This window comes from Lingula anatina, chromosome 8, assembly GCF_051362555.1.
Source record: "Lingula anatina isolate TDL-2025a chromosome 8, LinAna3.0, whole genome shotgun sequence".
Classification (NCBI taxonomy): domain Eukaryota; kingdom Metazoa; phylum Brachiopoda; class Lingulata; order Lingulida; family Lingulidae; genus Lingula; species Lingula anatina.
This window is the reverse complement of record NC_141774.1, coordinates 15,642,603-15,669,418: the sequence shown is the minus strand read 5'-3', so window position 1 is coordinate 15,669,418 and position 26,816 is coordinate 15,642,603. Positions and strand designations below refer to the sequence as shown.

The 26,816-nt window shown below is 38.4% G+C and overlaps 3 protein-coding genes across 5 annotated transcripts; all 3 read left to right on the top strand.

The window, feature by feature from the left end:
• LOC106176618 (uncharacterized) lies at positions 1-3,967 on the top strand. Of its 2 annotated transcripts, none has more exons than XM_013559083.2 (6): positions 1-79; positions 316-367; positions 842-1,045; positions 2,050-2,156; positions 2,784-2,925; positions 3,512-3,967. In XM_013559083.2, exons 2-6 carry the CDS (start codon positions 337-339, stop codon positions 3,760-3,762), a joined length of 735 nt encoding a protein of 244 aa, XP_013414537.2. In that variant the 5' UTR covers positions 1-79; positions 316-336; the 3' UTR covers positions 3,763-3,967. The 2 variants fall into 2 exon arrangements, with proteins under 2 accessions (XP_013414537.2, XP_013414536.2); XM_013559082.2 differs by lacking the exon at positions 1-79 and adding an exon at positions 87-139.
• A 3,471-nt stretch (positions 3,968-7,438) lies between these two features.
• Positions 7,439-14,557, top strand: LOC106176617 (uncharacterized). Of its 2 annotated transcripts, none has more exons than XM_086993931.1 (8): positions 7,439-7,673; positions 7,942-8,108; positions 9,570-9,989; positions 11,073-11,273; positions 11,745-11,975; positions 12,527-12,649; positions 13,230-13,379; positions 14,270-14,557. In XM_086993931.1, the coding sequence occupies exons 2-8, from the start codon at positions 7,997-7,999 to the stop codon at positions 14,314-14,316; spliced, it is 1,284 nt and encodes a 427-aa protein (XP_086850057.1). In that variant the 5' UTR covers positions 7,439-7,673; positions 7,942-7,996; the 3' UTR covers positions 14,317-14,557. The 2 variants fall into 2 exon arrangements, with proteins under 2 accessions (XP_086850057.1, XP_086850056.1); XM_086993930.1 differs by having other exon boundaries at positions 7,586-7,705.
• Positions 14,558-17,664: 3,107 nt separating this feature from the next.
• On the top strand, positions 17,665-26,297 carry LOC106176597 (uncharacterized). Its single transcript, XM_087019474.1, has 8 exons — positions 17,665-17,890; positions 19,071-19,460; positions 19,785-20,915; positions 21,658-21,801; positions 22,976-23,149; positions 23,465-23,650; positions 25,255-25,419; positions 25,616-26,297. Exons 1-8 carry the CDS (start codon positions 17,719-17,721, stop codon positions 25,666-25,668), a joined length of 2,415 nt encoding a protein of 804 aa, XP_086875600.1. The 5' UTR covers positions 17,665-17,718; the 3' UTR covers positions 25,669-26,297.
• Positions 26,298-26,816: the final 519 nt, after the last annotated feature.

The following is a 26,816-nucleotide window of genomic DNA, read 5'->3' as shown; positions in this document are numbered from 1 at the left end:
AGGAAACATTAAGTTTAGCGATCAAGAGAGCTGATTAAGTGGTCTCCTCTATAAGGAAGTGTTCTAAGACGACTTTCATGTAAGTATACCTCGCTGATACAGAAAAGACTGTACTTCATCCATTTACTCCCCAGCAAAGGTCTTTGGAGGTTTATTCAATATGTTTCGACTTTTGATGATTGAACGGATTACACGTTCTGTTAATTTTTTTTTATTTTTTAGTACATTAGCATCGTCATGAACGTACATGTATACGTTAATTTTATTGGAGTTTCTATGTTTGTGCAATTTAAAATATTTGGTTTTTTTTTTCAGATCAGCATTCAACAGTGCAAGATGCCGATTGTCGTAGAACCACCTCTAGTGGGTAAGCCCTTTTCTTTTACATTCAAAACAGATGATTTGGAGAAGAGAGCAACGAGCAAATAATCAATCAGAATTTTAGGTTTTATTTGCTCAGCGCGTGTTTACTGTCGTCACGACATACCGGGAAACATTTAACGTTTGTTGATCTTGACTGTATAAATGTGGCAAGGTTTTTTTATTGTGACAAAAGAGAAATGTTTTATCTAGAACAGAGCGCTAGGAGACCTTAACACCTCCCCCCAACGTCACTATAATACGCAGAAGCAACGTATCACAATAAAGTAAATTCTTGCTTACTGGGTACTTCAGATGGCACCCTTACATTTATCTCTGCCCAATCTTGTTATTGTTTTAGATCGGCATAACTAATGTCATTAATACCTACTGTAATTCACATTGTACAGATGAATGGTACACGTGTAGTCATGTAATTCATTAGATATACAAGTATATAAGCACCCCATTGTATTTCCAGCGTATACAAACGACAACAGTACAAGCCTATTCGGTCCTTGTTCAACAGAATTGTCCATTAGCACTCTCTACCCGCCACTGGCCTGTGGAGATAACACACGATGTGTTCAGAATCCTCTGCTGTTCCCTTTCACAACCGGTTCCTCCCAGGGCTGTCTCTGTCCCCTGACCTCTGTGCCTACCGTGAATGGAACGTGCCTGGACAGTAAGTGGTTTACGCCGTTTCGAATCCTAAAATTCTGTCTATATCGATGTATCGCAAATCTATATCTCCGTTATTTATGAGAATGAGACACCAGTTAAAAACGGAGAACCCAAATTGGGCTGAAGATCACAATTTCCTCAAAAGTTTTGAATATGGTATACTACTAGTCTAGTACCTTTGTGATTAAGGGAAGGGCTGAAAGTCACAGGATTTTGATTTGCTACTGTACATGTATTTGTTATTTACGGTACGATAAAGTAGGGTCATTTATCTGTTCAAGTATCATTTTTGAGAATCATAGAACCTTACACTATGTTTTTTTTTTTTTTTTTTTTTTTTTTTTTTTTTTTGAAGTCATACTATTGAGGATTTACAGGGTGTAAATTCCTGCACCAATTCCACATTGCGTAATCATAGTTAGTCGACACGTTATTATCTAATTTGCATTTGTCCGGCATAAATAATTATCATTCTCTGTAGAGGCCTATAGGTATGCCTAAGGCAGATGCATATCGCCTGTTAAATTTGCACCACAATTAGCATGTAAATAAGTACAGTTGTAGTGACCACTGACACGCATATATTCCCTGTAGATTAATGTGAATAAAATCTGAATTTTGTACATAATAAAGACGATGAAGATTTCGAACTAAACATGAGAAGCTGGTTTGTTATGCTACTCTGTGCACGTAAAATGAAAGAAAGATTCGGATCTGGAGTCATGTCGGAGCCCATGGATTAGTTAATTCGTTAATGAAAATCGTTGCATTGAAATTCAGCACAGTTATTGATTAAAGTAGAAGTCATTTTGGACTGTTCACAGCGAGAGGTAGTAGCAATAAATTGTGTAAAGCCTACATACTATAATCTCTTTTATGTACATGCATCTTTATTTATGACAAAATATAAACCCCTTGCTAAACATCTTACAGCATTAGCTTCCATCCTTTCCAGTCACATTTGCAAAGTTTCACGAAGTTTTACAAATTTGAATATCATTGTAGTTGAAGGATCCTCCTGCCAAACTGACCAAGACTGCGCTTTCAAGACATCTGACTGCGTTGGGTTGAGCAACATGGGGCTACCGAGTGCACTCACCGACTTTCTGGCGGTACGTGAGCTGAGTTACTGACACACACACGCATGCATGCGCGCACACACAAATACATGCACACGCGTGATCTTTACGATTTACCTTGCAGTGTCCTAGTTTTAAGTGTGTGTGTGTGTGTGTGTGTGGAAGTCACATCTTTGTAAATGCAGAACTTGATGTTGATCTTTGTAAGCTACTGGGTGGGAATATTTGACTATAATTTTTTTTTTAGGTCAATTGAAAAATCTCTCACTAGCCAAAGTATTTTTCGAATTAAAATCGGAGGGCAAAGAGATAAATACTGACATATAAATGGTATCTCCTCACTTTAGTATTCGGTAATGTAGTATCAACCCATACAAATTTTTCTTCCACATTTTGGCTATGAGACCATTCACAACCAGTTGATCCGCGGACTTACTGATCCTCGGGTCAAATATGGCGTCACCCACTTGAAAGCGTGCCAAGATTTGATTGTTCTGCCCCGCAGGGACGGCGCGCGTGGGAGGCGGAAATCCAATGTCAGGTGCGCGCCATTTTTGACCCGCAGTCTAGTAAGTCCACGGATCAACTGGCTCTGAATGCGTCCTATATGTTTTGCTACCGCCAAATGTTTCAACTCATTTGCTTATGCTCTGATTTAAGCCTTTGGTGGTGCTTCTTTGTCAGCTGACAGTGGAATATCAGCAGCAAGTGCCGATCTGGTCATGTACCGCCAACACGTGCATTTTCACAGGCCTCGGGGCGCCGTCGATATTTGGTTTTCAGAAAAGACGAAAACGTGAAGGTACGAGTGGCGATATTACTGTTCACTGATATTCACACTTAACTAATCTCTTTTAACAGTATTCATAAACATTATACATGACTGGCTGATCTTTGGGAGGGAGGACGACATCCTTGGCGGGGTGGGCGTGTTTAGTGTTTGGTTGAGGGGTGGGGGGGGCTGGGGGGAGGGGCAGGAGCGGTCATGGGTCAAATTTGCAGTGTAGAGTAAGGCTTGACTGTGTAAAACAGTCGAATGTTTAAAGTAGCCTTACCAAAACAGACTTGCAAGATCTTTTTTTTTCGATTACATCTTAACAAGACTGAATGTAAAAATGGTTTCGGCCCGATACCCGGTTCTTCCATAAAAAGGATGAAACTACTCATACCGGAAAAGCAAACGCGGAAAGATGGGGCATATTCTTCACAGTTTAGACATTCACATATCTTTGTTAGGAAATGGGAGCGTCAAAATGTCCCGTCTTTTGTTTGTATTCTGCCTAAATGTATAAATTTACTTATTAATCCCCATGCTGTCTCAACCACAAATCCGTCATATTAACTGTGCAGCGCTATGCTCACGATATTTGTTGTATCTTATCTTGCAGTATTCGAGCCGTCTGGAGCATTTGAAGAAGACCAGGGATCTCAGATAATGGCGTCTCTGTCCAGGAAAACGAGGAGCGAAACCATAAGTACTGATGGGCCGGAACTCTTGCCCGCCGGTGAGGCTTTATCAAGGCAAAAACGCCAGGGGTCATCATGCCCACCGTTTTTCCTTGCATGGGTCCAGATATTAAATATATTTGCCACGGGGCCACAGTCACCAGCGATAGATTTTGACTGCTTTATACGCTAGTCACACTGGAGGCGAAATGAGCTAGAATGTCATCGTAATGAAAATTCTATGTATATTCCTGGATATTTGAAGTGCTTCTAAAGAAATCTAAGTGCATTCCAAATACATGGGTCCAATCTTGTGTCCGGTTCGAATGTTTTGCTCATATTCAAAATGTTTGACGTGCATTCCAAGTGGAGAAATATCAAATGGTATTCTAACTGCACTATGAGTACATTCTTAATATTCTTACCGCATTCCAACAGCATTCGAAACATTCTGATCGCATTCGAGGGAGAACCGAAATGGCAAGACACTTCAAATCCTGCCAGAATGTTCTGCATGCGCCTCAAGTGAGCCAGAATGCATCGAACCGAACTCGAGCGGCATTCGAAGTATATTCTAAATACCCTCACTGCACTTTGACAACATTATCGATATTCCGAATGTGTTCAACCTACATTCGAGCTGCATTTGAGCGCTTATTCACCGAAAATGTGCGCGAATCATTCCAGGCGGATTCGAAGCGCATTCTGAGTATTCCAACAGTAGTCTTACATGAATTTACCGTTTAGGTCAAATTTATATTTCCTCCTGAATGTGGCGCGAATTTTGACAAATTTTTGTTCCGGCTCATTCTGCTTGATTACTGCTGATTCCAAATAAGTGTGACGGGGGCTTTAATTTACATTGAAATAGCTTCAGTATATCTGTCAAGTTACCATGCACAATGGGGTGGGGGGAGGCATTGAAAAAAAAAAGCGTCTAAAGTCCAGCTTGAAATTTTGTTTCTCAAAGACGATTCTAGCAACTACGGAGTACGGACTATACAGACTAGAATGCTCCATGGGGGGTCGTTGGTGGGGTAGGGGTGTTGGAGGGGGTCAGAGAAAGGTGGAGAATGCTTGGAGCCACCTGGGTGTCGCTGCACGGGTTTTGATTTAGTTCGGTTATGTTGTATCGTTCTTTCATCACTACCTGTCACATTGTGTGCAAATTTGCGTGAACCAATAAACTCCTCATTGAAACAAATGGCATGGTGTGAATGAAACCGTACATTATACATACATTCTAGCTGTATTACCGCACATTTCAACGATAGGCTGACCCAAATTTTGGGTGGACGTAAAATGCGCCTTCTAGTACACTAAGGTATACTTTTCGGTAGTGCTTTATTATACAGAGAGCAAGACCTCATAAATTAATCCTACATGAATCTGTGTAACACTCGGCAATACGACACAGAGGTGCCATCAGTATTCCAAAATATTACAAATAAAAATCCTAGAGACAAAGACATGTGTAACAAAGTCACCAACACTTGTCAGTCCATACCTGCATTCAAACTAGCTAATTTTGTTTTACAGTGCATGAAAACAATGACATCAATTAACCCATAAAAACAGACGTCATAAATTCTAAACCCGTCTGATTTGTCACGGAAATTGGACTATGTATCCAACCTTTATTCTTAGTTTTCATTTGACTCTATTTTTTTCGCCAATAACTTCTTACCGCGGTCAGTCGCTGGGTCATAAAGTTCACCAATAACCGCTTTTACCACAGGTATTTTAAAAGACACCTTTTCGGACACGTGCTTGTACATTAAATCTGTCACTAAAATTGATATGGCGAAAAGTTTCTAAAAATAACATCTAACTGCTTCAGTCAACCAAAAGTCAAGTCAACCAATTGCCAAGGACCTTAATGTGTCATTTAAAAATATTTTAAAACCTGTTTCCTTGACAATGTGTACTTTGATTATAGGCACAACTAAAAGGGATTTTCCCGATTTTAGTTTTTTATAACGGCTTAGGTAAAATGTTCATGTCTGTATCCTGTCTGAAGTATCACTGGTACATCCACCTGAAGACTTAGTTTCTCCTAGAAACACACACATCTTTGGATACTTCAACTGATTTTTAAATACCTTTGAGCCATATCACGATTATACTAATCTTTCTGAGATTTTCAACAATATATGTCATTATTTATTTAATCTATCTATAAAATATATTTAAAAAAATGTTTTTCATTTCTTTGACTTATCCATTAAATTCTTTACTAAAAGCTTCAATCTTCACCATTTAAACCGGTAACGTAGGGGCAAATAGATAATTCACGTACGTGCTTTTTAACGGTAATTTCATGAAGTTATCTTTGCTATATGAGTGCACCACCCTCCCTTTTAACAGGTGCTACCATCACCAGCTACCACAAGGTATGTTTTACCACAGCTTTTTACCATGCCAGTGACTGTGACTAATCTTTCTTTTGCCACAGACCGCCGTTTTAATTGGCATTATTTCTGTCTTGATACTAAACTTTTTGGCATTAATTGGCGATTGTCTAAAATCCAGAGGTTGTGGGATTGACATTATATGGTATATTTATGGACCGGAATTGAAACAAAAAGTCACTATGGGATGAGGGGGTACACTTAAAAGGCATGAGATCCCAATTTTTCGGGATACAAGTAACTACAATAAATGAAACAAATTTAATTGGTCATGTAATATGTAACATTACAACACCCACCGTACCGTTCTACTTACCTTCAAACGTTGAATATACATATATATTTGATTAAAACAGGCAATTGACTTTCTCTTGCATAAAGGTGGTTAAAAACTATGTAATCTCTAGAGAGACTAAATGGCATTAATCATTTGAGTCAGGATCCAAGGCCCATGATCGCGCGACTGACTCGTCGAGACTGGCTCGGTGAGCTTTGGAATGTCGGGTGTCATCGTAGGTGGGTGTGGGTGGATGGGGTCAGGTCAGCCATAGGGATTTATTTTTGTTTACTTATGTACATTGCCTCTTAAACCTGCCCATTGCAACGATGCCCCCTCTTCATCATAGAGAAACTATTATTTTTATCATAATTATGAATTTTTTCTATTCTAATATCTCGGATGACCTAACATATCACTGGCTATCTGAATCACATTCACTTAATAATAAATAGGTAATTGGAAATCCCGTAATACTTAAAAAAAGTTAACTTGGCCAGAATTAATGTGCTCACATCAAATTTCAAATTCATTTTAAGGACAATGACATTCAAGCTCGTCATCTTAGGTTCTTTAATGGGAGGGGGATCAATCAAGCTATTTTCTTTTATGTAATTTAAAGAGTCCAAGTTGAGACTTAAATTTGACATTTTATTTAATAAACCAGTAATTGATAAGATGTTTACACGAAATGATAACAGATTGCATTAAGGTTAAACGATATGGAACAACCGGTGCTTGGAATATAAAACCATTGGATACCATTGAATAATTCACCATAAGGACTGTCTCAAGAGACGAAACGAAATTACATATTTAGCAGCGGTTTAAGAAAACACGGGTACCTTTTGATCGTAAATGTAGCATGAGGCGACAAACCACGGGGCACACATATTGTTTGTAATATTGTATAATGCTTCCAAATCCGTAGAGCATGACGCAAATATAGCTAATGCTTTAAGGTATTAGACTCATCAAACATGCCATAGGGCGCGATTCACCTTTCACTGTTTTGTTCCAAATGTAATAAAATTTCATTTCAATAAAATATTTCTTGGCACCTCGTTTAAGGCAAGGTCATAGAATTTACATTACGAGGCATTAAACCACACGGAATCGAAATGCGTTATTAAATAAAGCATTTTTGTGCAAGAAGTCGTGGAATTGGACATCAATTTGCTGGATACGCTGGCGAGTTTAAATACAGAACCCCGTGGTGACTAAGTCTACAAGATATGCTCATCCTTTCCGCCTTCACATTTTTCTCGCGAGGTCCACCCCGGATGTGAAGCCTCGTTGTATAAATAGCCATCACTTAAGAACAGTTAGTATAATTTTGCTGTCTTTGGAGGAAACGCCACCGAAGCAGACAGAACGGACTCCATCTATTTCGAAAATACGTTTATCAAAATTAAGGTAATTTGTCAGTTTTGCGGTATGATTTTAAGGTTAGCTAAAGTTTGCATATTTTAATGACCATAAGTTTAACTAATGGTAAATATTTGCATTCATGGGGAATATATGGTACATGTCAACTATGACATGGTGCTGGAACATTAATTATAAATTTTCTTTCAACATAGCATATGCTTTGTGCTAGAATTTAATATGCACTGATACATTTCATTCAAAATATCTATCTTACCAGAATTTTATTAATACGGCGTCTGATGTTTAATTCCAGGATATATTGGATAAGAAATAACTTTGGAAAGACAAGTAAATATCAAAGAGCAAATATGGCGGCCTGCTTGAGAACTGTGTTTGCGATAGTACTTCTGGCAAAACTAGGAGTCATTGAATCACAGAAGTTGCCCGAAATGTCATCGGCGCTAATGAATCGATTGAAAGGTACGTGCTTTTATGAGTGTATGGTATGGGTGCATTCCAGGCTTCTATCTCCAGATATTAACATGAACATAAATTGTTAGAATTTTGTTCCAAAAAAGCCCACTTTCTAAGAGTGAGGGTGATGATGCATCACGTACCTAACACTAACCATTTAGTGTAAAGTTTTTAGATGCTTATTGTTTAATTGTGTGTATGTAAGTGTATCTCAGTTGTTGTGTTTTGAGACTCGATGATGAAATAGTTTATTGAAGTTGACTAATTCCGAACAAAGCTTCACTGAGGCTATAATGGGCGTTTGGTTTAGTGCAGAAAATAAGATAAATCATTTCTGAGGGAAACACACTGGCCACTTTTATAATTGGAAAGGCATTAAATCCATTTACATTAGAAAAATGTCGCTACAAAACGAATTTGACAAGGTGCTACTGCCACCAACTAGCTCAAATCTGTATTAAGTACTTAAAATACTTTCTTCTCTTTTTTTTTTTTTTTAGTCATATTTTTATATGTTTCCTCCATTTTATGATTTTAGATGGTATATTCAGCAATTTCAACATTTGATTGAATAACAGCACCATTATTTTATAGTATATACAAATGTCCTCAATGGCAGAGCGTAAGAGATCAGTAGAATGAGTGCTCATTCTAGGTCACGATCCCTCACATCCCTCCCTCGATTTTAAGTGTAACTTTCCCCATTAAAGGCATTTAATTTCGCGTCAGCGTACATTCAACGCCCATACATTCCCCATTAATTTATAACGGCGTCACGCACCTTGCCCTGCTGGGGGCATGTGTCACAAAAGGGCTTTAGCCCAAGAATTGGTCTAAGCTTTTCGACTAAAACTGTAGTCAATTTGACCCAAAATAGAGTATTCGTAGTCCAGTTAAACGGATCTGGTTCGTAACAGGAAAAAACATGGCTAATTTGTCTGACCAGTCGGTTATTTATTTACTCCTACTCATATGAGATTATTTTGTATTAAAGTAACCAAAACCCCTGTTCTATCAGCTTTAGCCATTTTCTGTATATGACTCTTGCGAAACCATTCCCGTTATTGTGTTGAAATACGTCACGTAAAATACCTTCTTTGCGCTGAGTGCAAAGTACACATAAAAATGAAAATGAACTAAAAAGTGAACTAAATAAAATTACGATTCAATTTGTTTATAAAACATCTCTAGTATCGGTCCAATTTTATTCGTTCATTGAATCCCATAATGCTTCCGTATTAAAGAGGGTCACAGACAATTAAACATAAACAAATACTAGAGAAAAAAAAATGATAACACCTTATCCTATTATTGCATTATTTATTTATTTATTTATTTATTTATTTTCCTTTTAAGGAAGTCATACACGTTAGCAACCCATCATTGAAAAAAAACAGTAACTGTTATTAATGCAGATGTATGTTCTATAAAAGGTTCTATAAAGAGTCTTGGCCAATTTTATTCCAGCGTGTACGATTAACATGTGTCTGGCCATAGACGCATCTTCCAGCTTAACACAGAAGCAGAAGAACAAGCTGACAGGCTGGGAGCACGAAAAACGCTTCGCACAAGACCTTGTCTCTCGAATCGCCGAATTCGGACAAGACGTGAGAGCCCATTATGCCGCCGTGACGTTCAGCAATCGCTTTCGCACTGAGCTGCGTTTCTCGGATTCCCAGGCAACGCAGAACGTCCTGTACCGGTTTCGGCACATGCAGCTCCTCCGCGGTGAGACATTCACGGGGGACGCCATGATGAGATGCAGGGAACTGATTTTGAAAGGAAACGACCAGCGTTTCAGTTTCAAAGGCCGAGGTCAGAATCGGAACGTGACGCAGGCTGTTCTCGTTCTGACTGATGGCGTCAGTACCAAAGGGAAAGGAAAAGGTAAGAGTTAAAAAAGAAAATTAAATGAGAAATTTATGTTTTAAAGGCTTTCGTTTTACCATTTTGAGACAATGTTTGCACAGTTATAAAACATAACTATTGGAATCTTAAATTGTATGTTTTTTTGTTATCGAAAATAAAAAAATTGATTATTTATTACAGAAAAATAAAAAAACACGTCTCCGAAAAGCTTACCAATTAAAGTTGACTTGAATGTATATGTAAATCGGCATGGCGGAAACTCGGTGTTTTATTCCGCCTTTGCCCTACACCCATTTAAAATTCAAGGGCACATATTTCTTTCACCCCTACCATTCATGTCACCGTTAATGTGTTCTGCAATGTGTTGTCATTTCAACGTCTGTTGGTTTGTACACAGGGTGTATTGTTTATTGTTTTATGTTTATATGCGCGCGGAGCTATTAAACCAAAGTAATGTACCTCATGGAAAAAAGTAAACCGTTTCACCGCGTATCGAATTATCACACATTTTAATAATGACCACTTGGTATACAATTTAACGACTTACGCCTCCCAAAGGAATTTGTATCCAGTTATGCGAGATGTTTTGTTGAATAAAATATGTTTATAATTGTGTAGGCACATACTAAAGGGTGTTCATGCATGGATGAAAAATGCTTCTTTTCGTGTATAAATACTGCAGTTTTAAAAAAATCACATTAGATAATCAAATCTATTTTGGATTAAATGTATATGTGGGTGTGAACAATTTAAGTGTATATTATCCGAAAATGTGTCAGAGTCATATTTTCTTTGACTACACATCCTGAAAAACATTTTTTTTTCTTTCCCGGTTCAGACCTTAAAAACGAGAAATCCCAAAAATAAACATGCATTTCCTTCTGAAATGCAAGGAAGACACGGCGGTCTGAACATATGACTAAATTATTTGACAGAAAATGTTGTTAAACATCGACTTCAAGTGGCGTGAAGGCTCCAGTAATTATTCTCAGCAGAACTTTTTGTCCCGAGGAAATTCATATTTATGTGGTACAAAAACCCCGGATAGTATAATAGGTATGCTATGAAAAAAAACCCGATCCTTTCATCCGTCCATTCCAGGTCGTTATACCGTAGACGAGGCGGCTTATCAGTTGGGGGAAGACGGTATTCGCACCATCGCAGTCGGAGCAGGCCCGTCCATAGACTTTGAGGAACTGGTCCAGATAGCACAGGGAGACCCCGACCTCGTTTTCACGGTGAGCGACATCAGCAGTCTGAGCAAAATCACTACGGCGATAGGTGTCGCTGCTTGCGCTGCGGGTAAGAGTCTGCACTTTTGATTCATTCATCTTTCTACAAATCTCACCCATAGCATGTCAAAGTTGCAGTTTGGTGCTGTTTAAGTTACCAATTCAATGTAAAAAGTTCATAGATAATCAGATTATGAAAGAGCATTAAGGGGGGGGGGGTTATAAGGGGGTAATTTACCCATACTCTCCATGCAGATTATTTTCCAGAAACTCTATTTCTCTTTGGGGCATCTTAATTGAAGTATTCCTGCATTAAGGGCTCGAGTCAGACGGCATCAGGGCAATTATTATATTCTGTAATTTGCTTTCGAAAAGGGGTAGAGCGTTCCTACCACATGTGTGTACCCATGGGGTCAATATATACATTATATATAGGTCATTCAATTTGCATGGAACAGACTATTTATTAATAACACTGGAGTGGAGATTTCCGCTCTCACGCAGTGTCAAACTTAGACCTGATATACGGCCTTTATTTCAGAGGGAAACAAACGCAGAAGGACAACAACAACGACGACAACCTCAACAACTACGACAACAACGCCTACGACTACAACTACAACAACAACTACGACGACAACAACGCCTACGACTACAACTACGACGACAACAACGCCAACGACTACGACAAATCCATCGTTAAGTCTGTTGAAGTCAAAAACGGGCCAACCATCTTTAGAACTGGCAAAGTCGAAGCTTCAGCTCACAGGCGGTGAGTATTTACCTGTAGATTACAGGGGTGAATCCACGATTATTTGAAGGGGGTCTGCGCATGCGAAGCCTACCCCCTCCCCCCTTTGGGGCCCAGGGTATTTTAGAGGGCGAACGGTGTCATTTGCAATGGCTTAGAACTATGATTCAGCTAGTCAAAATTCAAATTTCAAGAGGGGACTGTTGCTGTGATTTTTTTCAGAAATCGAAGGGGTGTCGGAACCACCCTGACACCTCCCCCCTAAATCCGCCGCTGAATTAGAAGTGAGTGGTTGAGAAGCATACAGGCAGAAAAAAAAAGAGTTCGACCAATAGCCCCTTATCTATTTCCATCCCACCTGACACATTGTAAACAAACGAGAGTATGCAAACATACAAACAAAATCTTAAACATGAAAACAACCAAGGCGTCAAAATAGGCATGTAAAATTAACCAAAAGCCAACAAACAAACAAACAAAATGGAAAAACAATGTAAAGAATAAATGAAAATGATAATAAGCAATTCACACTGAATATATTAAATATAAAATATTTTCAAACTCCTGTTTAGTGTGTTCATGGAAGGAGTGGTCGGCCTGTGACGCAGAGTGTAAGCAGACCAGGACTCAGGTGGGACTCCGCTGTACAGAACCTAAAACAGAGACACGGTCGTGTACCGGGGGAGAGTGCCCAGGTAATGAATATATGTGTATTGCCGTTATTATTATTTATTATTATTTATTATTATTATTATTATTATTAGTAGTAGTAGTAGTAGTAGTAGTAGTAGTAGTAGTAGTAATAGTGCATGTAATAGTAGTGGTAGTTATAGTATAAGCAGTATTGTTGTTGTTGTTGTTGCTGTTGTTGCTGTGCAATTCGCTCTTTCTTTCATGAAATATTTCTCCAGATAAAATGTGGTTTAATAAACAGGCATAATAAGGGTTTATTTTACTTTCTTTGGAATATATAAAACATATATTGAACACACATATAAAATATAGTACTTTATTGAAGTAAGATTAAATTACTTAAAATAACCGTTAAAATGGTTATAAAAATGATAATAGATTGGAATTAATAATAGAAAATCAGGAGTGTGAATCCTGTACCAGATTCTTCAATTATGAGGATGTTTTCTTTCATATGTATTCAATTTGATTTCGTAGGGACTGCGAAGCTTTCAATAAATGGAAAAGAAAAAAATCAATACCAACTTCAAGTAGCTCAAATCTAAGTTAATATAATAAATATCACGATCCCTTGTTTTATAGGTCAAAGTGAATGGTCAAGCTGGTCACCCTGGTCACCTTGTTCTCTGGCAACGTGTTGTTCCACGCGTCATCGCAGGTGCACCAGTCTCCCTGCAGTGCGGTGCCCTGGACCAGCATATCAATCTAGATACTGCTTCATCTGCTGCTTATGTAAGTTAAGGTTTTTATTGCTTTCATTTGAATATTTTATCGCACGAAACAAATGTTTATTATTATTATTATTATTGTTGTTGCGTATCCCTCACCAAACGAACAAAAACAACGGGAAAATGTTCACACCTTTATTCACGCACATACACTGACATAGACATGGTGATACTAAAATAACAAAATAATGAAATATAAACTGCAAACTGATAGTATAAAAATACACAAATATAATATAAACTGAATACAAATATAAAAAGAAATAATGAATTAATAATAAGAAACAGGAAATGTTGTGCATACTATAAATTTGGCGAGACAAAACGACTTATGCTTTTACATATACATTGTGCAAATGGTTAACAATACGTACAGAGAAATGTGGCTTTTCCCGCCCGATGGTGATCCACAAATTTTGCCGAAGTGACTACTAAATCTTGAGACTTGGCGACCTGAGCCTTCTGCTCGTCAAATACAAACGTGGCCGCGCCCAGAACTACTGCTGGCCGTATATATACTGAGCAAAGCATTTGCATAACAAAACAAAAATGACTAGTAATACGACCGTAATCACAACTTGTTGTCGTAAGCGACAACAGTTATTATTATTATTTGTTGTTGTTACCTACAAGATGTTGTTCAAGCAATATATTACGAATATACACTTAACAGAAATTTTTATAGCAGAGTTGTTTCTGCAGAGTTTTTTGCTTTTGCTTATTTTCTTTTTTCATACAAACCGAAATATATTTTACATGATAACTGTACTAACAATTTTATAATCCATTTTTGTGACAACGCAAGAACGCTGAAACCAATCTTATTTACGTTTAAGGACCCATTTTTGGAATTATAATAAGAGCATAGATTATGCAGTTTCATTTACTTTTCAGATGGCAACAGTTTGGGCGGGTATCGAAGAGGATATTTTTCATGTTGAAATGAAAAAAGTTACCGGTATATGGAGAATTCGACCATTGGGTGATCAAAGGCATTCCCCAGGTTGTGATTGCGGAGTGGGTTTTGTTTAAATGTTCTATTAAAACCATATTGGTTGCCGGTGTTTCTTTCTTATTCACTATAAATCAACATACGAAAGAAGATTAGACTAGACATATTTTGCAACACTTTGTATTTAAATGAGCACAAATTCTGAAAATAAAGATATTAAAATTAAATGACTGAAAGTGTATAAAAGATACAAATGCGTTTATTTGCAGAAATCACCCGTACGCAATAATGTTTTAGTTTGCCTTACACTAGTAAATACAGGGATAATACTTAATATGGAATTTTTTCATCATTGTTATTTTTTAGTGCAGGTTAAATTTTTTTGGCTTTATTCATCAAAAAATATGTAATTGAGTAATAAATAATATCCATTCTTTATTGTGAGATATTTTGGTCAATAATATCAAATCTGACATAATATGTCATTCAAAAGAAAAGAACAACCCCTCCCAGAAAGCAATATCAACAGTTTGGTGTCAGTATTAAATTTAAGCTAAGATATTAAAGAGAATGATAACCTCCGGACAGCGATATGCTACTGTACACAGGCAAAGAACGTCATGATTTACTGTAATCAATTAACATTTTGTAGAAAATTTTAATCGCCAAAAAATAATATTCCATATTAAGTATTAACCCTGTGATTCCCGTGTTTAAGAACCATTAGTAAAATGCAGAAAATTTAGAGTTTTCACGTTGATTCCAACCCGCTGAAAAATTGATGATCAATTGGCCAAAACGATACAGCTAAAGAAAAGCCAAGAGATAAAAAATCGATCCAAAATAGTTTATTAAAGTGAGTTGGAAATACAAACAAAGTGCAATAAATAGTTGTGTGAACCTATACGCAGAATAAAAAGTTAAGACCTACCCGTATGCTAATAATATAATCTATAATTATATGTAGAAGTTGTGGCCTCCACCCTTTTTTTTTACTTGTTGATGTTTTTTGAAAATCGGCCATCTAGTTACAGCGCAAATGTCTTAAATTTTTTGAGCAGACTGATTCTTCAGTGTTCACGTGCGTCCCCTTTCTGTTGAAATGAAAACAAAAAAACAAAAAAAAACCTGACAATTTTCATCGTTATGTGATGTATCAGTTTACATTTCCACTGGTTAGGCCGGTGTATCAGCAAACGTGGTTTACAGCACCACGCATACATTTACGTGTACTCAACGTTCAATTTCCCTCCCTCTTTTCCCAGTGTTCTAAATGTACCGGTACACATGGCCTTATCACATATGAACCATATCTGTCACCATGAACACTGTAATGCATGCAGCTCTGGGGAAAGGCGGGGCCGCTTCATTTGGGCGTCACCCCTTAGTTGCAGGGTATACAATATGCCCATTTCTGCTTCATGATTAAAGGTCCATTTACGCTCGATTTGCAAATACATTTATCCATTTAAGAGAATGTGCTATGGAAAATACATATTAAAATATTTTTACATGAACGTGTAAAAACATGCATGTGCATTTCACTGGCTTGTACGATTTGTAATTTTATATTTCAAACACTAAATATAGTCAAATAATTTTGATGAGGTGAAGACTTTGGTTATTAGTACATTGTATATCATGGCGCCTGGCGTCACTTTATGTCTTTTCATGTAAATTGTGTCATTTTAAACGTACTGATGTTTGCGGATTCGTTGAAGAGGCTATTGCGTGCTTGTGATTTTCCAAATCTGTTCCATGATAAGTAATGTAAATTAAACATTAAATCGTGAGAGAACTTATACTGACATAGATGATACCACAAAATCTTAGACAACGTTATTCGATGCTATAATACCACGCAACAACTATACAGATGTCGATATATCACTTTCAATGTATTTTTATAGTTTTGAAGTTGTATCCTATTTGTATTTATAAAAAAAACTTAACACTGAAATTAAGAAAGACATTAAGTGGCAATGTCTTTTAACGTCCTGATAGACGCAATGTGTGTAACAAAATGCCCTCCATCCACTTTTCCACAGCTTGAGCATAAAATAAGTAATGGGTGTCAATTTTGAATAATTTCCCCATACTAGACGCCGGTGAATAAAAGATATTCGGGCCTAGTGCTTGGCGTGGCAAACCGTATATCTATTAAATATGTCTCCTTCACAAAGTGTAGTCTTGAATAAAGAAAGCTGCTTTTGTATTATCACAATATTTCTAAAACGTTGTGCATTTATTTGTGTCGATCTATTCGTTTAAAAACAAGGACGGGGCATTTTCTAGCCAATATCAATCCAACTTCGGATGTTCATACTGGGTGCGTATCAGTACGAGTATGGGATAATCACATGGCAAGGTCACATGATTAACATACCACTTCCTGTGCGCGATGGATTCTTTTTGGTAATAAAATCTACATTATGGTACCATAAAAAAAGGAATGTGCGACGTATGTCATCAAGTGGATAAAACCAAAATTGTCACACTTTCTTCTCCTTTCGATAGGCATTTGAATACCATTAAGGGTTTATATATGTGTAACGCCCTGCCATTTACCAACACCAAAGCCCAAGATGAATTGACTTGATGTAGAGGGAATGCAATGTTTATAAACACGTCGACTGCACTTTCCTACAACCGCAATGATTTTGTCATTTTTTTATTTTGCGAAAAACCTCACCTATTATGCAAGACGTTACTTAATGGATTTAATTTGTGTTCAAGTTGCTTTTAATTGTCATTACATGTATTATTTCGGTCGTTTTGGGGACATTCAACAATATTAATCGTGTTCGTAACATCTCTCTTACTACTATATATGAAAGAGAGTAAACCACACGATGAGATAAAAGTGCAATTAAAGCTGGACCCTCTTGTACAAACACCTATCTTATTATAACAGAAGTTGTAAACTAATGGTAATAAGGAGCGAGGTAAATAAAACCAATCCTAAATGTCCCTTTCAAACAAACTAGAAAGACATAATAAATGCTTAAGACAAGGTAAATAAAACCAATGCCAAATATCTATTAGAAAAAAAATTACAGGCCATAATAAACGTTTAATTTACATTAGCCCGAGAGCTCAGATTACAGGCGATGATGATCTCGAATAAAAAAAATCATTAAATATAAATCGAAACATTTCATCACAAAGGCAAGTAACAATAAACAATCGCATTGCTCATATATGTCAAATAAATATTTACGTGTACTAGTAGTTATTACGAAATTTTAATGACTTTCTGTTATGTCACATACGTTAGACATTGGATTTATCCCCGCAGTGTGCAAGCAAAAGTGGGAGCTCTGACCTCATAAACGCCCCATTATTTCACAATCAAACCACGCACTTTCGTCTCGCGCCAGCGAAGCAAAATATGTCCTTTTACCGCATTCGCATTTCCTTAATCATCAGCACTGACTTTCATATTTCACAACCGAAAATGGCTGCCAAGAGTCTCACCGTTTTCTCCCTCCTGTTCACGGTCTTGTTGGTTCGCGTAGAAGCCCAGGCCGCCGAGAGTGCACTGCTGCGGTCAAAGCTCTCCAGTGAGTAATATATGCTAATGAATGTTGGTTGCTAACGAATACTAATGGCTATCAAGATGCTTCACACACTGTAGTATATAGAATGTTGTTTGCTCTGTTGGTGGACTTATGAAGTGATGCCAGTGTATGCCAGTTCTTCTCAACATGCTATTAATCTACTGGTCCTTATGTATAGCCACTACATGTACCATGCCGCGTCTGTGACCATTTCGTGATTACAGGATAACAGTATAAGAAAAAAAAGATATATATATATATATATATATATATATATATATATATATATATATATATATATATATATATATATATATATATAATCTCAGCTGTAAAATAACTGGTAATTAAACTCACACACTAAACACATAAGTCTAAATATCTACCATGATTACCATGATTACCAAAGTTCGTGTCTTTGCTAGATAAATATATTATGACAGATAGTGGGATACCACTTGGATACATACACAGGTACAGAATGATCTTCGTCATCAGAAAGTCCGTTCTGTCTTGAGCAACAAACATTACAGTTTTAATAAATATCGTTTTTTTTTTATTTACTTAGTGGTCTAAGTCCTACTGCAATCAACTCGCAGACCTGTACAAAATAGGCCTTTTAACTTTGGGTTAGGTCTTATGCGAGACAAGCATAGTCTTTAGGGAGCTGTCCGTACTTCTAAATTATTGTGTCGCAATTAAAGTGATGCTGCACTCTTAAATTTTTCGTGTGAATGAACTAGAAATGGCCATTTCGCAGCATGCACCACTGCAGGCGTGTCTGAATAGTAACGGGACTAGTGACAATCCATTACATTCCAAACAATAAACTGCATGCTTCCCATCTTACATAGTTCCTCTGTATCCTCAATAAACTTGCAGATGTCTCATAGGGGGAGACGCAACGTCGTCAGTGAGGCAAAAATCCAAGTCCAGTTTTAGATTTAATAATGAATCATATGCATGGCCTCCACTTTAAAATAATCCCCTACACCCATGCCCCTTGTAAATCTGAAAGAAAATGCATGTTAGTCAAACAGAGTAAGATCGGGAGAAGGAGGATATTGGTCTATCCGACCTTGCCATTAGGGCCTTAGTTGAAGAGCAGGTGATAACATCGAGTTAACAAATTATTTAGGACTTTAGGACATTTACAAAAGCAAACAATATTTTTTAATTCCAGATTGCACAGTGGACATATGCCTGGCTATCGATGCCTCCAGCTCTCTGAACCAGGTCACCCCAAACGGCAAAACGGGATGGAAAAACGAGCAAGACTTCGTCATAACTCTGGTCGAAACCATTGCCAGTTTTGGCAAGAACGTCCGGGTGCATTACTCCGCCATTACGTTCGGGACTAAGTTCGAATTCCCCATACGGTTTACGGACCGCCAGACTATTCCGTTCATCCTTTACCGACTGAGAAACATGAGGCATACTGGCGGGCAGACGTTAACTGGGGAGGCCATTATTCGATGCCGCGATCTTCTGATACGAGAAGAGAAACGAAGGGGATTCGAGATACAAAAGCTGATTTTGGTTCTGACGGACGGCGTGAGTACTAAGAGAAGAGGTAAGGTTTGCGTATGGTCTGGTCAAGTGAAGAAAACTTTTAATTTTTTTTTATTTGTTCGACTATAAAGTGATCTTTAGATCCGAGAGGAGATGCTTATAAAGACAAAAATATGTTTTGCTTTTGACAGATGTTAGATGCATGCATATATGCTGCATGCTGTACAAGATGTCATTCGTTCATGGCGAAAGCTGCACCTATTTGAATCGTATACGTTTTTTTATCATGAAGCAAATGAATAAGCAATCAAATAATCAACGAATCAAATATACTTAGATGATCAATACAGAATTATTTTTCCTTGGATATTTGTTTTAATTCTAGGCTCCACAACTGTTGCGCAAGCAATGCCGACTGTTATGAATGCTGGTATCCGAACAATGGCTGTAGGTGCCGGACCGATGATAGACAAGGACGAGCTGCTTCTAATAGCGCAAAATACCGATGCACATGTATTTATGGCCGCAGACACCAGCAAGCTGAGTGATATTGTGGACACCATCGGTGTAAGGGCATGTGTAGCAGCGACTACGACTACGACTACGACTACTACAACAACAACTACTACTACTACAACTACTACTACACCCACTACAACTACTACACCCACTACAACTTCTACACCCAGCACGATTACTACAACTACTACTACACCCACTACGACTACTACACCCACTACGACTACTACACCCACTACAACTACTACACCCAGTACGACTACTACAACTACTACTACACCCACTACGACTACTACACCCACTACGACTACTACACCCACTACGACTACTACACCCACTACGACTACTACACCCACTACGACTTCTACACCCACTACGACTACTACACCCACTACAACTACTACACCCAGTACGACTACTACAACTACTACTACACCCACTACGACTACTACACCCACTACGACTTCTACACCCACTACGACTACTACAGCTACAACACCCACTACGACAACTACACCCACTACGATTACAACAAACCCTATAACTACAATACATATGACTTCAACAACCCCTACAACTACAATACATATGACTTCTACTACCCCTACAATTACAACACATATGACTTCTACTACCCCTACAACTACAATACATATGACCTCAACAACCCCTACAACTACAATACATAAGACTTCTACCACCCCTACAACTACAATACATAAGACTTCTACCACCCCTACAACTACAATACAAAAGACTTCTACCACCCCTACAACTACAATACACATGACCTCAACAACCCCTACAACTACAATACACATGACCTCAACAACCCCTACAGCCAAAACAATAGTTACAACGCCATCCACAACAAAACAAACAAGTGCAACAACATCATCATCATCAACCAAAATGTTTTCGACAGCTGCCTCAACGACATCTTCGCCAACTTCTATAAAAGTCTTAAAGCTTACGACGCCCCCATCTACCTCTGAAGGTAAATCAGAAGTGTCAAATGTTAAATGTGTATTATTTCACACGTACATGTAACTTGGTATCTTTTGTCAGAAACCGAAGCACTGACTGAAACATGGTTCTTTAATTGCTGTGACATACCTGTAAGAATGTAAAGATTTGAAAGGGAGCACTGATTACTTTTGCAACAAATGACACTTTTTCATGTACACTAAGCACTTTATTCAACCAGATATCGTTTACTGGTAGTCAATTACATATTATATAGGGAGGAGGTATATACCCGTACATCTAAAAGCATGCGGAATGAATGGAGGGGCAATTAAGCCTTTCCCAAAATAAAGTAGGATTACGTTACGAGCTTTTTTAAACACCATCAACAAGTTCTCCATATGTTTGCGTCCTGCTGTTAAATTAATTTACTGAATGTGTTAAACTCGTAGGCTACGTTAAGGTGACTCTCTCTTACGTCATAGTCAGACTTAGCTGTCAATCTCTCAATACGAAGCAGTGTGCAAAGAATTGTAATCCGTAAGAAACCGAAATCCCTTCCCCCTTACTTTATACAGGTGATGTTCGTCCCACATACGGAGACCAATACTTCCGACTAACCCTGTAGCCTGTATGCTAATTAGCCGCATCAAACCTAAGACCTCCTCTCCTCTCCATTCCTGCCACACCGCTTCAGGCTGGGTCAGTTTAAGACTTGCCGCCCGATGTCCTCCTAATATTCAGTACAGCTATTTTTTCACTAGGTCTTTCAGTCAGAGAGAAATGGTCACAGTGGTCCGAGTGCGACGTTTCTTGTGGCGGAGGGGTGCAGACCCGCGTGCGCGTCCAGAGGTGCTACAACAAAGGCTGTGACCCTAAAGTGGACGTCCGGCAATGCAACAGGGAGGTCTGTCCAGGTGAGAATGGCCATGGGCCATTAATTACGCTATTTCAAATACACTGCGAGACCCATTCGAGTGACTAACAAAACTACACACGAGTAATACAGTATTTAATACAGTATGTCATATAAATAATGTATAAATGGTGTATAGAGGTGTGGATCTTCTCAGTACCAGGTAAATAATGTTATCGAGCCTATAATTTGTGTGTTATAACCACCATGCAACTACCACCTGCGTTACGACATCAGTTATTTAACATTCCTCATTAAAAGGACGGATATATGGGCGGCGGTTTATACAAAAATGCAAAACACGATTAGTCGTCATCGTTATCAGATCAGTCGAAATGAAAACACGATTAGTCGTCGTCGTTATCAGATCAGAAGGCAAAATACGACTAGTAGTCGTCAAAACGCAACTAGTCATCAAAACGCAACTAGTCATCATCAAAACGCAACTAGTCATCATCAAAACGCAACTTGTCATCGTCAAAACGCAACTTGTCATCATCGAAACGCAACTAGTCATCAAAACGCAACTTGTCATCAAAACGCAACTTGTCATCAAAACGCAATTTGACGCCAGATGGCGCCCATTGTACGAAAATCTAGGCCAAGTCACATGATCCACAGTGATCAAAATGGCGAACGTTATTGAAGCAGCATTATCATATTCCTCGCTCGAACTCGAGAATTATCTCTACGCGTACAATCTAAAAATGATATTATATATATAATAATATCTCGAACTCGAGATAATTCTCGAGTTCGAGCGAGGAATATGATAATGCTGCTTCAATATCGTCCGCCATTTTGATCACTGTGGATCATGTGACTTGGCCTAGATTTTCGTACAATGGGCGCCATCTGGCGTCAAATCGCGTTTTGATGACAAGTTGCGTTTTGATGACTAGTTGCGTTTTGATGATGACTAGTTGCGTTTTGATGACTAGTTGCGTTTTGATGATGACTAGTTGCGTTTTGATGACTTGTTGCGTTTTGATGACTAGTTGCGTTTTGATGACTACTAGTCGTATTTTGCCTTCTGATCTGTGAACGACGACGACTAATCGTGTTTTCATTTCGACTGATCTGATAACGATCACGACTAATCGTGTTTTGCATTTTTGTATAAACCGCCGCCCATACGGATATTTTAAGAAAACTCCATAAACAACATATTTTAGTTGACGGAAAGTGGGGTGAGTGGACTGAATACAGTAAGTGCTCAAAAACCTGCGGAAATGCCATCCAGATGCGATCCCGCACTTGTAGCAATCCCGCACCAGCAGGTTCCGGAAAACTCTGCGAGGGATTCGAAACTACGGAAATAAGGGATTGTGGCTTACCGGCCTGTCCGGGTGAGTGTTTTTTTTTTCAGATATCTCTGTTAATTGTATGTTATGTTTTTTAAATTCTATTTTATAGTTTGCAAACATATCCGCCATTTGTAGAAATAAATTACTAGTACCAGTAATATTAGAAATGCATGTACATATATGCTACTACATATAATGCACGTACTGTATACTCTTCAGCATGTGATAAATAGTTATCATCTATGATCCAACTACCAAGTTTAAGAACAATTTTGCCTAACTTACCATTAAGGAAACCGTACACTTTTTTACAATGTCTGATGAAATTATACAATTACAGTTTTTGCATTATTACAGTGGATGGCCAATGGGGAGATTGGTGCTGCACGTGGTCTTCATGTAGCGCCACCTGTGGGGGAGGGCGGAGAACGAGAACTCGGGAGTGTAATAATCCAGCGCCATCTAACGGCGGAGCCATTTGCCCCGGATCGAATTCTGGTGCCAATACTGAAACCGAAGCGTGCAATACACAACCATGTCCAAGTAAGCAATTGAACTGTCATATTAAGGACAAGTTCCCAATTTGCCTTTTTAAGCTGTAGAATATACACAATTTCTACTTTTGACGAAAACAGGGATATAAAAATAATTCGTTTTCCATAGAATGGATTCTGCTGTATCTACCCCTTAACCATCTTTTGTCTGTTTATCAATATTGCACTATACATGAAATTATCCACTGCGACAAAATAGTGAAAACAATGATGTTTTTTTCTGAATTTTCACTCAGCTTTATTCATAAAGTTAAGGTGGAATAATCAGGGAAGTAAGCAGAATAAATATTACTTAAATACTGTAAATGCATCAGCTAGTGTATTTCACTAGCTGTTCACTAAGGGACCGTTCAAAATGATTTGTTTCGACCTCAGGCCTACCCAACTACCAGACTCGGCACCTACGGATCCAGAATAAACCGGTATATCAGACCACACTACCCGTTTTCAAGGTGTGTGTCAGATCACATTACAGAGTATCATACCCCATCACAAATTTTGTAAGCCTACCTGTCATCCGGGTATCGCGCCTCGTTTTCGTCAAGTAGGAGTCGTATGAATACAACAACATGGAAATCGGCAATCCTCGGCTCATTCCGCAAGCTCCATACTATTGTCGAATGCGGAGACATCGGAGTAGTTCCGAGTGACAACATGGCGACAGACGACTCACTGAATCTCGTCCAGAAAATATTTAACTCCCGACAGAATATGCTTCCGCTATCAAAATTAGGTCTACTTTTCTAAAAGTAGAAAAAGTTTGCATGTTCTTATTTACAAAACATCATTGGCTATGTTCGAACCTAAAGTTTATGTTAAAAATTGCGGTATTGTCAGATTTTTAGCATAAACAGGGAAAATTGCAGCAGCGCATGAATCTAGATGAGATGCACTACTTTTCAACCCCGCTTTAGACCACGGTGGAAGTGAAGAACAAAAGATTCAGACGTGGTGTAACTCGCATAACCGCACGTCTCGCATGAATGCGTTATAACCCGCTAATGGACCCGTGGTCTAAATAAGATAGATCCCTCGTCAGCGAGGGTTATGTGACATCCACTCGTGCTTCGCACTCGTGAATGCCACATAACCCTCGCTGACTCGGGGTCTATCTATTACTACGATTATCGCTATCACATCGCGCACCAGACAAAATCGGTGTGGTGGCTGATACTCTGTAATGCGATCTGACACACACCTTGAAAACGGGTAGTGTGGTCTGATATACCGGTTTATTCTGGGTCCGTAGGTGCCGAGTCTGGTAGTTGGTTAGGCCTGGACCTAGATAAGGCGCACTAACTCCACGGGGACTCTGCTGTATACAATCAGATTAAAAGACTTACTAACACACCTCCCCCGGCGTTGAATAGAATATAGAAAAAGCGGGTAATTGTACAAGTACGTTGGGGACAAGAGGCCTGTTAATCCTATTTCATTAAGCGAGAGCCTCCATTGGAGTTTCTAGTAGTACTAGTGCTCCTTAGCTGTAGGTCGACATAATTCATTGTGCATGGCCCCTAAGAAACTAGAATTATTATATTGAAAGTACATGAGGAACTTTTATATTACACATGTTATTATATACATTTCCAGTTGACGGTGGGTGGAGCCACTGGACAGGATGGTCCAGCTGTGACCAGACCACGTGTCACGTAATGCGGATTAGGATATGTAACAGCCCGCCGCCCCAATATGGCGGCAAGACGTGCCAAAAACCTGCTTATGAGCTAAAGCAGTGCTTCTTTGTATGCTGTATGGGTAAGTATATACTGGGTGTAGGTAATAATTAATGAAAGATTGGTTTTGTTATGTGTTCATATTTAATGAAATTGACACCTTTAAGATATTTCAGTTTCGCTCTCATTTTTTGGTAGTAAGAAGCTGTATTACTTCAGTGTACACGTGGTTCTCTTCAGATATATTCACTAACAAAACGTGCATTTTATTGTTTCAGGCAATAAACCTTTACAGAGAGAGCTTATAAAGTATGATTGGTTGAAATGTTAACGCCATCCGTCACAAGGAAGCCGGTATACGTAACTTCTGTGAATGTTGCCTAAGTATGACAGCTTCTCTCAAACTAACCACAGAGAAAAATAGCTTCCAGCAATATCCTCGGTATTGATTGGCTGAGCGGAGTTTCACGTGACCAAGAAAGATTTTTTCCAAAACAGATTTGCTTTTGCTGTTCCAAACAATGAGTTGGCTCCAACTTGAGGAAAACGATACACTCTTTAATAAAATCGTCTCAGCTGACAAATTGCTTGGATTCTCCAAAGTATATCTGTCCGCTATAGCGAAGTAATTGCAGTTTTATACTTTTGTCGTATGTTAATGCTGGTAGTTTGATAAAAGAAACATGTCTTCCGAAAATTTCCGTTTTTTTAAATTAATTTGGTATATTTTTATGACTTATTTACAACGTATTTATTGTGAAATATGGATCTCATACACTGTACAAAGAGTTGTTATCCCTCTTAGTAAAATACTGAGAACTCCTTTATGGGTGATCCAAGGGCGTGGGAATAGGCCCGAATATACCGTAGTAATACCGGTTTTCAGGCTTCTCTGGGTCGATTTTTCAATAAACCGTAAAACCAAAAGTTGGTCTCGATTTTCAGACCTTTATTCCAGTCGACTGCAGTCTAGGGATAAAGTTGCTTTTGTCTACTACTCTTGCTCTCAACGGTGGTTAAAATCCAATTGTTATAAAACAGAAGCGACAGGCGTTTTATCTGGCTTTCAGTTTAAAGTTTAAAAGTTCGAAACCAACTCTCGCTCTTACATTATTTTTGTGAAACTGACCCCTATACCAGGTACGTTGATATTGATTTGTGTAAAACCCGGCGCTGATGGTCGACCAGTATTTCCGGTCAGGTGTTTATTTAATACCCAGATCGGTAGCAGGTGAGTGCAATTAAGTAAATCGCATTGGAACTAATATGACAAACACTTGTCCTCTTGTAGCAGTAATGGGTATTGATCAGATAACTAAGAGGTCCATTCTTTAGCAAGTTGTAATTTAAAGCAGTTTTCTAATGGGATTGGCTCTTTTAACTCTGTTTGCCGTGCCGAGATTTTTATACGAAGAGGTGATATAGGACAAACCTCCGATCTAACATCGATTCTTTCGGCTTTTTGAGGAAAACATTTAG

Excerpts from the sequence above, each read along its gene's own strand:
- LOC106176618 (XM_013559083.2), top strand. The coding sequence starts at position 337 with ATGCCGATTGTCGTAGAACCACCTCTAGTGG. Across the intron at positions 368-841 it reads CGTAGAACCACCTCTAGTGG|CGTATACAAACGACAACAGT; the intron begins GTAAGCCCTTTT and ends TTGTATTTCCAG. Across the intron at positions 2,157-2,783 it reads CACTCACCGACTTTCTGGCG|CCTTTGGTGGTGCTTCTTTG; the intron begins GTACGTGAGCTG and ends CTCTGATTTAAG.
- LOC106176617 (XM_086993930.1), top strand. Across the intron at positions 11,976-12,526 it reads GAAGCTTCAGCTCACAGGCG|TGTGTTCATGGAAGGAGTGG; the intron begins GTGAGTATTTAC and ends ACTCCTGTTTAG. Across the intron at positions 13,380-14,269 it reads CTGCTTCATCTGCTGCTTAT|ATGGCAACAGTTTGGGCGGG; the intron begins GTAAGTTAAGGT and ends TTTACTTTTCAG.
- LOC106176597 (XM_087019474.1), top strand. The coding sequence starts at position 17,719 with ATGTCCTTTTACCGCATTCGCATTTCCTTAATCATCAGCACTGACTTT. Across the intron at positions 17,891-19,070 it reads GCTGCGGTCAAAGCTCTCCA|ATTGCACAGTGGACATATGC; the intron begins GTGAGTAATATA and ends TTTTAATTCCAG. Across the intron at positions 21,802-22,975 it reads CAACAGGGAGGTCTGTCCAG|TTGACGGAAAGTGGGGTGAG; the intron begins GTGAGAATGGCC and ends AACATATTTTAG.